Below are 12,900 nucleotides of genomic sequence, written 5' to 3'. Positions count from 1 at the left end.
CTGCCTTGTCCTTCTTAAAAAAAAAAAAAAAAAAAAACACTTTTATTTTGGAAACTTTAAACATATGTAAAAGTAAACAGAAGAGTGAAATGAATCCTTGTGTACCAGTCACCCCACTTCAGTACTTATCAAGTAATGGCCAGTCTTTACCCTTACCCATTCCTCTTTCCCATAATATTTTGAAGGATATCCTGACACAATTTCATCTCTAAATATTACAGTGTGAACCTCTATAACATAAGGGCATATTTAAACATAACCTCAATACCATTATCACACCTAAAATATCCAACAATTCCTTGATATCAGCAAAATCCAGTGTTTAAATCTCCAGTTGTCTCATAAACTTTTAATAATTTGTTTAAATCAGGTTCAAAATGAAGTCCACACATTGTACTTATTTATTCATTTATTTATTTAGAGACAGGGTCTCACTCTGTCACCCAGGCTGGAATGCATTGGCGCAATCACAATCAATGCAGCCTTGACCTCCCAGACTCATGTGATCCTCTCAGATCAGCCTCCCGAGTAGCTGGGACTACAGGTGTGTACCACACGCCCAGCTAATTTTTAAATTTTGTGTATAGACAGGGTCTCACTGTGTTGCCAGGGCTGGTCTCCAACTCCTGGACTGAAGAGATCCTCCTGCCTCGACTTTCCAAAGTTCTGGGATTACAGGTGTGAGCCATCGTGCCTGGCCCCACACGTCGTATTTAGTTGATACGTTTTTAGTCTCTTTTAATCTATAGGTATGCACGTCATCATTCTTTCATTTGCAATTTATTTCTTGTGTCGATTGACTAACTTTTAAATGGGCTAAAACTTTGAGTAAATTTTGTTTAAAACTATTCTCATTGCCTATATTTGTCTGTGAATGTCTCTGGTTGAACTTGCCTGGCTCCTTTATTTCACAGGTGCTGATAGTTGATCTCTGTGCAGACAAGTTCTTACAGGAGGTGAGTGCCAAAGGAGGTAATTACTAATGTTTTAGGATAAATGTCTACTGTAGATAATCGGACAGACAATATGTGAAAGTACTTAGAGAATATGACTCAGGCAAAACTTTTAGTTCTTATACATACTTGAGTTGACACCATGGCCAGTCAAGCAAGATCGACTTGAAAAATTTGGCTTCAGTTTATAGCTGTCTATCCCAAAGGAAGGAGGAAACATAAATGTGTCATTCTCAAAAGAGGTAAAACCACCCTTCAACTCCAGGTGGGTCGACACATAAGCCTCTAATTTAATTACATTTTAAAGGCATTTATTAAGCACTGATTGTTTCTACATACTCTGTTAGAATGTAAAAATGAGTAAGACACAGTTTGAACCCTCACGTCTTACAGTCTAATGCGGAGAAACAGACACATACATAAAGTTTTAGAAATTGTATAATAGAAATTTGTACAAGGTACAGTAGGAGCAAAAATGAAGTGATCATTTATTCTTAATATTGAAGTAGAAAGGAAGAGTTCATAAAGCCTTCTTAGATCAGCCCTCCGGATATAACCTGTAGTCAGAGTGTAAGCTCTGAAACACAGGGTGAAAAGAAGAGTGTTTCCCAGGACATTTTCAGAATTGATTAGCTCATCACGTTTGAAATACAATTTATTTGTGCATGATCTTCGTAATATAATAGAAGACTTGTAGATGAGAGAGATCTGGTGGAAAAGTGCCAGAAAATTTTATAAAGTATATTATTTATTTTTTTAATATAGTTAAAATATATACACCATAAACATGAGAGATTCTTCATGTAGGGAAGGAGACTTCAGACTAACTCTTTAGCCAAGACATATAAAGTCATTTGTGGAATTTTGGAGAAATAACTAGGGTATATTTGAGACTTAATCCCTCAAATCTCATACAAAGAAAAATCTCCATTTTTTTTTCTTAAGGTATCTGATGAGGATGAAATTCTACCACCAAAACTTCAAGCTGCCCTGATGCAGATTTTGAAAGAAAGAAATGAAATCTTGACTCAGGAGCAGAATTTTTCACAAGGTATCAAGTGAGCCAAGGACTTAAGGTTTAAGGTAGTAAATATTTACCGAATGCCTAGCACTATGTTAAAGGATATACCAAAGTAGCATTAGATTGCCTGCGCCTTGAAAATCTTATAATCAGCTTCCTTGCTTATCCTCAATATGCCAAGTCCTCTTCTATTTCAGGACCTTTGCACTTGCTCAGTTACATTTATAGAATGCTATTCCCGCAGATATCCACATGACTCCTGCCCTTTCTTCCTGTAGGTCCATGCTCACGTCACCTTCTCCCTGAGGCCTTTCCTGACTGTCGTATTTTAAATTGTACCCATTCCCCTAGTGCTCCTTATCCTCTTCCCCTTGCTTTAATTTTCTTCAAGGCTCTTAGCACTATTTCATATGCTACAGCATAAGTTCTGTGAGAACAGTGGCTTTATTTTGTTCTCTATCTCCAGTACTTTAAACAGTATTCAGTAAGTAGGTACTCAATACTTGTTAAATAAATGGGCAAATAATATTTATTGGGTGCTTACACTATATCAGGCATTATGCTAAACACTTAATATACATTTTGTTTTATCTTTATGAAGCAGGTATCATTATTTAATCCTCATTTTACAGATGAGAAAACTAAGGCTATGTACTGACAGGGAATATTAAGGAAGGAGCAGGGCTCTTTTGTTTGTTTTGGGTTTTTTCCTTTTTTGTTTTTTGTTTCTTGCTGTGTCACCCAGGCTGGAGTGCAGTGATGCAGTTATAGCTCACCACAGCCTCAACCTCCTGGGCTCAAGCAATTCTCTTGCCTCAACTGGGACTACAGGCATGCACCACCACACCTAGCTAATCTTTTTATTTTTTGTAGAGACGGGGTCTCACTATGTTGCCTAGGTTGATTTTAAACCCCTGGTCTCAAGCAATCCTCCGGCCTTAGCCTCACAAAGCACTGGGATTACAGTTGTGAGCCACCACACCTGGCCTAGAAGAAGCAGATTTAGAGGAGTAATAAAAAGTTTAGTTTTGGATGTTACAGTTTGAGATACCTATTAGAAGTTTAATACTTAAGCAGACATCCAACTGGAAATGTTTTAGAAGAAAGATTTGGGCTAAAAGCAAACATTTAGAAATTGCTGTTTTAAAGCTGTGGGACCAGATGAGATGATCCTATAGAGTGAGTATTGTTAGAAAATAACAAAGGTTTAAGGATTGAGCCCTCTGTTGCTTTAAATGGCGTGGTTAGATTTCCAACACTTGGAGGTTGGAAGGAGAACTATCCAGCAAGGGAGACTAAGAGGAGCAGCCAGTAAAGGAGAAAAACCAGGAAAGTATGTGTGTAAACTGCCAGGAGTGTGGGCAGGTACAGTGGCTCACACCTATAATCCCAGCACTTTGGGAGGCCAAGGCAGGAGGATTGCTTCAACCTAGGAATTCCAAACTAGCCTAGGCAACATAATGAGACCTCATCTCTACAAAAAGTGAAAAGAAAAATAAAAAACAAACAGGAGTGTGACATTGCAGAAGTTGAGCAAATAGAATACTTCATGAAAAGAAGAGTAATCAGTTATGCCTGCAGCTACAAAGAGACCAAGTATGGCAAGGACTTAAGATTTGACCAGTGGATTTGCTAATATGAAGACTTTGATAACAGCAGATTCAGTGGAATGAGGGGAAGAAAGTGAGATGGGAGAGGGTTCAAGAGAGAATCAGAATTCCATTCAGCCGATTGATTGTAAAATTTATTATTTATTATTTTATTTTATTTTGAGACAGGGTCTCGCTTTGTCACCCAGGTTGGAGTACAATGGTGCAATCTTGGTTCACTGCAGCTTTGACTTCCTGAGCACAAGCAATCCTCCCACCTCAGCCCACCATGTAGCTGGGCCAACAGGCGTGCACCATCACACCTGGCTAGTTTTTTGTGTTTTTTGTAGAGACAGGGTTTCACGATGTTGCCCAGGCTGATCTTGAACTCCTGAGCTCAAGCAATTCACCCACCTCGGCCTCCCAAAGCCGTGGGATTACATGGGTGAGCCATTACGCCCACCATAAAACTTAATTGGATGTACAAAGGGCCAGGAATAGCCAAGGCACTCAAAAAAGAACAAGATTGGAAGGCTTGCACTACTAGACATCAAAATTTATTATAAAGATAGTAATTAAGATAGTTTGGGTTTGGTGCAGAAATAGAGCAACAGAAAGAATACAGAGTGTGTATGCATAAGGAAACTTGATTTGTGTCAGTGCCAGCGTTGTGTATCAGTGGAAAAAGGATGGATCATTTAATGATCCTTGGGCTGGGCGTGGTGGCTCGCACCTGTAATCCCAGCACTTTGGGAGGCGGAGGTGGGCAGATCACTTGAGGTCAGCAGTTTGAGACCAGCCTGGCCAACATGGTGAAACCCCGTCTCTACTAAAAATACAAAAATTAGCCAGGTGTGGTGGTGCACACCTTTAATCTCAGCTACTCAGTATGCTGAGGCAGGAGAATCACTTGAACCCGGGAGGTGGAGGTTGCAGTGAGCCAAGATTGTGCCACTACACTCCTGCCTGGGTGAGAGAGTAAGACCCTGTCTAAAATAATAATAATAAAGAAATAATAATAATAAATAGAACAATTGGTCTTCTATATGAAAAGAAATGAATATGGATGTACATCTCATACTATACAGAAAATTAATTCCAGTGAATTTAAAGACTTAAATGTTAAAAGCAAAGCTTTTGAAAATATTTTTGAAAGCACAGAAGAAAATATTTTATGTCAATAACAGAGTGGTGGGGTTCTTAAAAACATGGCACAAAGAGCAGAGACCATAAAGGAGAAGATAGGTTAATTTGACTGTGTTAAATCTTTAAATTTTCTTTTCATCAAGGGACACCATGGAAAAGAGATTTTAAAAACTAGTTACAGACTAGGTGAAGACATCTTCAACATATGTAGCTACCAAATGAATAGTGTCTAGAATTTATTTTTTTAAAAAACACCTGCAAATCAGTAAGAAAAAGATAAACAATCCAATAGAAAAATGAGGAAAAGATAGGAACAAACATTCAAAGAAGAAGAAACATGATAAGCACATAAGTAATTGAAGAGACATGCAGCCTCACTACATCATTTACATTCAGGGAAGTGTAAATGTAAGCCACAGTGCAATACCATTTTTTATACCCACCATATTCACAAAAACTAAAAAATCTGTCCAGGCACTGTGGTTCATACCTGTAATCCTAACACTTTGGGAGGTCAAGGTGGGAGAATCACTTGAGCCCGGGAGTTCAAGACCAGCCTGTGTAACACAGCAAGACCCTGTTTCTACAAAAAAAAATTAAAACATTAGCCAGGAGTGTTGATGTGTGCCTGTAGTCCCAGCTACTCAGGAGGCTTGGGTGGAAGGATCACTTGAGCCCAGGAATTTGAGGCTGCAGTGAGCTGTGATGGTGCCACTGCACTCTAGCCTGGGCAATAGAGCAAGACCCTGTCTCAAAAAAAAAAAAAATTAAGTCTAACAATATCAAGTATTGGTAAGAGTGTGTCAAGTAGTTCAACCACTTTGAAGTTGGCATTATCTAGTAAAATTAAAGGCGTACATATCCTACAGCCCAACAATGTAGTTTGTAGATACATACCCTAGTGAATCTCTCGTACATGATCACTGGGAAACAAGTTCAGTAATTTTCATAGTGCTAGTATATGTGATAGCAAAAACTAAAAACAATGTGAATATCCATTTTCAGGAGAATAAAGCTTTAAGAATGAATTTTTTTTGAGATAAGGTTTTATTTTGTCGACTAGGCTGGAGTGCAAGTGGTGTGATCATGGCCCACTGCAGCCTTGACCCCCTATGCTCAAGCAATCCTCTGTCCTCAGCCTCCTGAGTAGCTGGGACCACAGGCCTGTGCCACCACGCTCAGCTAATTCTTAAATTTTTTGTAGAGATGGAGTCTATGTTGCCCAACCTGGTCCTAAGCTCCTGGGCTCAGGTGAGCTGCCTGCCTCAGTCTCCTAAGTGTTGGGATTACAGGCATGAGCCATTGTAGCTGCACCCAGTTAAGAATGAATCTTAAAAACGTATATTGAATAAAACAGTAAATTGAAGAAGACTACAACATTTTGTATACCGTTCAAAGACATACAAAACCTAATAATATGCTATTGGGGTTTTATATGGGTATGGTGAAACTATAATGCAGAGCAAGGGAATAATAAATACAAAATTCCATGGTCACTCTATTGGAAAGTAGGAGAAGAATGCCATTAGAGAGAGTCACACAGGAAACTTCAAAGATACTAGTGATGTTCTGTTTGTAAGCTTTGTTTGTGGTAGAGAATTTATTCATTTCATTGTTGATCTTATAAAATATACATATCAAAGAATATGTAAAGTATATACATTAAAAGGGAAAGAATAAAGAAATTATAGAAAAACATAATTTTTAAAAGAAAGAAAATAAGACATAACAGTGAGGCAAAAGTGTTGAGGATAAATGCAGTGTTGGGGCTGGGTGTGGTGGCTCATACCTGTGATCTCAAGCACTTTGGGAGGTCAAGGCAGGATAAGTTCAATACCAGCCTGAGCAACATAGCAAGACCCCATCTCTACAAAAAAAAAAGTAATTAAAAAAAGAGAAAAAGATAAATGCAGTGATGGACACGGATTCTCAGCTGCAGAAGGAAAGAGATGAGAAGGAAGGGAGTTGGACAAAATATAGCAAAACCCTAGATTAGAGTCAAAGTGTAATTCAGAAAGAGACCTTGGAAATCACCTGGTCAGCCCTGCTAGCTGCCCAGATGTGGACAGGCCAACTGAGAAAAGTGAGCCACCCACTATTACACAACTGCTTTATGGTAGAACTCTGACTAAACTTAGGTCCCTGATTCCCATCCTGAGTGCATCCCTGGGAAAAGAGCAATGACAGTGTGAAGGGTTGGGGGGGGAAAGACTATTTGGATATGGAAGAAAAAGAGGGAGTGTAAGCTGAATCTGAAGTTTGAGCCTGGAACCTGGAAGGCAATATAATGTAGTATATTATAGAGATTAAAAATCACCTGACTTGTGAGTCCAGCATCTTCACTTACTAGATGGGATGACCCTGGAGAATTTATTTAATCATTTGGCACCTCAGTTTCCTCCGTAAAAGAAAAAAATAATAATAGATTATTATGTTTGTAAAAGCACTTAATACAGTGCAACTTCAGCACTCAAATCACTATTTTTATGGAATAATTATAGTGTAGTATGAAATGGCAGTGTCACCGAGGCATGGTGGCTCACATCTGTAATCCCAGCATTTTGGAATGCTGAGGTGGGAGAATTGCTTGAGCCCAGGAGTTTGAGACCAGCGCCTGGGCAACATAGCAAGACCCTGTCTGTATTTTAGGGAAAAAAAAAAAAATCTTTATTTAAAAAAATGGGACTATTGAGAGGGAAACTGATTTGGTGGGGAAATATAATGGATTTGGCTTTAGATATGTATTGTTTGTTTAATTGATTCATAGTCCAAGTTCCAAAAAGAACCTGACATAGTGACCTTTAGACAGATGGAACTTATGTGCTAATGGGACAGCCAAATGATAACCACCCATAGGTAGCCTGAAAATGTAGAAGGTGAGATAACAGGGCTGGAAAACTAAGGTTTGGAATTACAGTATTATCATAGCCAGCTCTATCTCTGTGCCAATTAGCCCTTTAAGGAAGGGGGTGTTGAAGAAGAGTGTCTGAGCACCATGCTCAGGAAGAGAAAGGACAAGAGAAAAAGAACTGCTTTGTCATCAAGTCAGGAAGGGAACCAGGAAATCAGAAGAGCATAGAGTTGTGGGGGACAAAAGAAATGAGGAGGTAGTCAGCACAAATGCAACATGGAGCTTAAAGGAGATAAAAATAGAAGAGCAGATTAAATTTGGCTGGCTCTCACCAGTGGCCTTTGAAAGAGCAGTTACAATGAAATCAACAGATGTGCAAGCCAGTTTGCAAGATGTAGAAGGAGTATGTATGGAAAGAAAATGAAGGTAAGGGTAGAATCAATTAGCCTTTTCTAGGTCATGGAGAAAGAAAGTGAAGAATGAACACTCCTAGATTTATTCTCAGTCCTTTGATCTATAACTTCTTAGGCATGACTTCCATAACCAGAACCAGTGTTTACAGATACAGATAACTGAGGAGATTTTTTTCTTTTTTTTTTTCATGTTGCAGCAGATGTGACACTCAACTCTCTGGTGTCCGAAGCATTTGTCAGGTTTTTTGTGGAGTTAGTAGGACATTATTCTTTGAACATGACTGTCACGGAGCGTGGGGAGCGTGTTTTCCAAAGGGAACCATTCCGTAAGTCCCACACCTCCCGAAGTGTACGCCACTTCCTGGATCTCTTCATGGAGACTCAGATGTTTGCAGGATTCATCCAGGACCGAGAGCTCCGGAAAAGTGGAGTTAAAGGTCGGTTTCATTATTAAGTTCTCCCTCTCTATTTAGTGAATACCTTGAAAGATTTTACTATATTATGAATAAAAAGTATTGTAAAGCAACAAGGACTCGAAATCCGAGTTGTTTATTATGAGAATTGTTTATTTTGTAATATTGTTATAGCCCTGGGAATAATACACTGGTAATGAGCACAGAGTTTTATGTAATTCCCAGTCTGGAGTGTTAGACAGTTTCACCAACATGAGTTTTTCCTTGTAGGTTTGTTTGAGGTCCGGGCCATCCAGTATTTGGAAACAATTCCTGAGTCAGAGCCCAGTGGGATGAATAGAATTTTGCGGAGTCTTGGTAAGTTGCTGTGTTTTCTTGTTAGATAAATGTTGCTGAAGACCAGGCGCAGTGGCTCATGCCTGTAATTCCAGCACTTTGCGAGGTCAAGTAAGGAGGTTTGCTTGAGGCCAGGAGTTTGAGACCAGCATGGGCAACATAGTGAGACCCCATCTCTACACAAAATTTTAAAATTAGCTGGACATGGCTTGGCATGGTGGCTCATGCCTATAATCCCAGCACTCTGGGAGGCTGAGGCAGGTTGATCACCTGAGGTTAGGAGTTCGAGACTAGCTAGCCTGTCCAACATGGTGAAACCCTGTCTCTACTAAAAATACAAAAATTAGCCTGGCTTAGTGGCAGGCACCTGTAATGCCAGCTACTTGGGAGGCTGAGGCAGGAGAATTGCTTGAACCCAGGAGACAGAGGTTATAGTGAGCAGAGATCACACCATTGCACTCCAGCCTGGGCGACAAGAGCAAAACTCTCTCTCATTTTAAAAAAAAAAAAAAAAACAATAAATGAGGCCATGCCTGGCACATGCCTGTTACGCTTTCTAGCTATGTATTCGGGGAGTGAGTCTGATGGGGGTAATTTGCCCGGATGCCTGCGAGTTTGGCAAGCCTCAGTAAGAAATCTTTGGTTATGCCACATTTTGACGCATCAGAGTGAGATGTCTCTGAAGAAAAAAAATTAATAAATAAAAAATAAATAAATAAAAATAAAAAATAAATGTGGCCGAAAAAGCTTTGCGGTAAGTGGGCCTCATCACAAAAGCTTTATAATCAAATCAGTAATATAGCCTTAAATACGCTGACCATAAACCATGATGCTAGTTTCTAAGTGTTTTGGAGAAAAGAAGCATTTTCTCAAAATTTGGGATCCCTCATCAGAGTGGTCTGTGGGGCCATTTCCCAGAGATGAACCTCTCTGATAGAAGTTTATTTATTTCATGATATGTTTGTATATCATGATTATTAATCTTTTCTAGGACACATTCCTTGGAGAATCTTATAAAAACTGTGGTCCTTTTCCCAGAAAAATGTATTTACAGCATATAAATAAATTTTGCGTATAATTTTAGGCTGCCCATGTACCCCATGAAGTCTATCCTTGGTACTCCAGATTAAAAACACCTGGTTTAGAGGGACTTCTGAGGCAAAAGAGGATTTCTTACAAGTCTTTAATTTTCTAGTTCATAAACACATTTATGATTTTTCAATAATAGTTAATTATCTAGTATGATATAAGAGAACAGGGGTGTGGCTAGCCTAAAATAATGAATAACCTATATTCTATGATATTTATATTTTGTCTTTGAAATATATGCCCCCTAATTAGGCCCTGTCCTTCACTAGTTGACAGACCATGGACATATTAGGCCTTAGGCTGTTATTTCATCTTTATACTATGGAGTTAGATTAGATCAGTGGTTCCCAGCTCTGACTACATTTTATAATCTCCAGACAACTTTAAAAAATTTTCCCCTGGGCTCCAGGAGATCTCTGGGGAGAAGCCAGGTGATTTTAACCTATAGTCAAGGTTGAAAACCACCGGATTACATGATGTCTGAATTCTTTTTGACCTCTGCAATTAATTAGACACATGGGGTTTGGGGTTCGTTTTTGTTTTTGTTTTGGTGGTTAAACACATCAACTGAGTTTGAGATGTCAGCTTAACTCTTGGGCTGTTCTGAATGACTGACCCGTTAACCCATTGCCTCAAATAATGTACAATAAATAAAAATGAATTGAGAGTTCACTGTCCTTTTCTTTCCCTTTAGGAAGTAAAATGAAATTTCTGCAGAAGAAATGAAACCTCTGATTGTCTCCATCCTGAATATACAACAGAAAGTGCCAAAGAAAATATTTTTCCAAGGGTCAGGATCCCATGAAGTATTCTACAAAATTCTTGAAATTTTAAAAGGTTTAAGAGCGAGTCAGGCTGTCGGAGGAGGATTCTCCTGTTGCTGCTGTAGTAATCACTGGAGAATTGTTGGGAATGGTCTGGAACCAATGCCATCTTTACTCTGTCTCCATTTTTTTTTTTAATAGCAGCCTTTTCTATGTAATTCTTGGGCTCATTCTCTGTTTTGTGCTTCATCTATGAAAGTAGTTGTCTTTCACAAGGAAAAGCCTTGTTGTTACATTTTAAAAAATAGCCCAAAGATGAGAATAATGAGAGAAATGCTGAGTTTAACATAGAAGAGAGACACGATGGAAATGGAGAACACTGGCCTTATATGCATAATTCTCATCACTGAACTATCATGTCAGCTTTAAATCCATGGGCTGTTTGACCTGGGCAAAGGAATAGACTCATCACATATCTCCATTATTTTGCCTTATATTGTATCTAGGGGAATCTCAGGAGGAAGCCCTACTTGTAATATTATAAAGTACTGTTATTAAGTACCTTATAAAATTAGACATCTTGCAACTCCTGCTCCAAATTGTGTAGCATTTGAGTAGCTTGCTTGTCCCTCACATGTCAACATTAAACTTTGTGAAGTCTGGATCCAGTGGCTCACGCCTGTAATCTCCACCACTTTGGGAGGCTAAGGCAGGAGTTTGAGGGTAGGAGTTTGAGACCAGCCTGGGCAACATAGCAAGATCCTATCTCTACAAAAACATTTTAAAAATAAGTAAATAAATTTAAACTTTGTGGAATTATAACTATTATGAAAATGTCCTCTCAAGGGCATGGGAGCCACCTTTATTTTTTAGTGTCCACCATGTGCCATGCACTGTGGTATATGTATGCATATCATCTCAACCAATCCTTAAATCAACCTTATGAGATAGATATTTATATCTCCATTTTACTAATAAAGAAACTAAGGCTGGGTGCTGTTACTCACGTCTGTAATCCCAGCACTATGGGAGGCCAAGGCAGGTGGATCATTTGAGGTCAGGGGTTCGAGACCAGCCTGGCCAATATGGTGAAACCCTCTCTCTACTAAAAATAAAATTTAAAAAAAAGTAACTGGGCATGGTGGCAGGTGCCTGTAATCCCGGCTACTCGGGAGGCTGAGTCACGAGAATTGCTTGAGCCCAGGAGGTGGAGGTTGCAGTGAGCGGAGATCGCACCACTACACTCCAGTCAGGGTGACAGAGTAAGATTCCATCTCAAAAAAAAAAAAAGAAAAAAACACAAATTCAAAGAAGTTAAATAAGTTGCCCAAAGTTATACAACACAGAACTGAAGCCAGGACTTTTATGGACACAGAGAAAGTTGGTTAGTCCTCCAGATGGAAATTTCATCTCAGTAGGATTATATAGCTATTTATTTTATTAATAAAAATTTTGTATTAAGTGTACCAGAGCCACTTTTCAGCTCTGAGGATAAGGGACTTTATATATAGATGCCTAGATGAGACTCTCTTTATTCCCCTAGAAATGCTGAAATTTTTGCTCTAATTAAATTAGACTCAAAATATGAACATTCCTTGAACATATACCACTTAGTCATCCAGACCTTTAATATCTAAAGTAGTAGTAGTGATTGGAAAGAGAAATTTTTCAGTGATGGTGCAATGTTTTGTGTGTGTGTGTGTGTGTGTGTGTGTGTATGTGTGTGTGTGTGTTTTGAGATGGAGTTTCGCTCTTTTTGCCCAGGCTGGAGCACAATGGCACGATCTCGGCTCACTGAAACCTCCGCCTCCTGGGTTCAAGCAGTTCTCCTGCCTCAGCCTCTCATGTAGCTGGAATTATAGGTGCCCACCACCACACCTGGCTAATTTTGTATTTTTTGTAGAGATGGGGTTTCACCATGTTGGCCAGGCTAGTCTTGAACTCCTGACCTCAGGTGATCCACCCACCTTGGCCTCCCAAAGTGCTGGGATTACAGGCGTGAGTCACTGCACCGGGCCTATTTGTTTTTTTTTTTTCAAACTCATGGGCAAATTCAAGTTCAGATGGTGCACTTTTCATTTATTAATGTTATAGCAAATATCAGTTTGTTTTCTTCAGTTTCTGCTGATGGTTTCAACTGGCACAAAAAGTATTTATTCAGCCTTACAAAACTGTTAAGTTGTATTGTGATACAGTTTATTGACTTGTACAGTATTTCATTACAACCCATTCAGGTATGCATGAATCTGAAGCAGAACACCATTTAAGACTGGTGCTGTTTAATATAATTCCTACAGATGTGGGTCCAGGGAATAGAACTGAGCC

General features: G+C 39.1%; 1 protein-coding gene across 1 annotated transcript in view; it reads left to right on the top strand.

Annotated features, from left to right (window-relative positions):
* The window catches only part of DENND2C (DENN domain containing 2C), an 88,564-nt gene extending 76,958 nt beyond the window's left edge, over positions 1 to 11,606 (top strand). Inside the window, exons 15-19 of the mRNA XM_017869783.1 lie at positions 915 to 956; positions 1,899 to 2,004; positions 8,174 to 8,410; positions 8,657 to 8,743; positions 10,506 to 11,606. Of these exons, the coding sequence (XP_017725272.1) occupies positions 915 to 956; positions 1,899 to 2,004; positions 8,174 to 8,410; positions 8,657 to 8,743; positions 10,506 to 10,537 (504 nt within the window). The 3' untranslated portion in view covers positions 10,538 to 11,606. The remainder of the gene's footprint in view (positions 1 to 914; positions 957 to 1,898; positions 2,005 to 8,173; positions 8,411 to 8,656; positions 8,744 to 10,505) is intronic.
* Positions 11,607 to 12,900: the final 1,294 nt, after the last annotated feature.

This window comes from Rhinopithecus bieti, unplaced genomic scaffold (genome assembly GCF_001698545.2).
Source record: "Rhinopithecus bieti isolate Rb0 unplaced genomic scaffold, ASM169854v2 scaffold_3040, whole genome shotgun sequence".
Classification (NCBI taxonomy): Eukaryota; Metazoa; Chordata; class Mammalia; order Primates; family Cercopithecidae; genus Rhinopithecus; species Rhinopithecus bieti.
The sequence above is the reverse complement of the archived record's forward strand: the minus strand, read 5'-3'. Positions and strand labels throughout refer to the sequence as shown.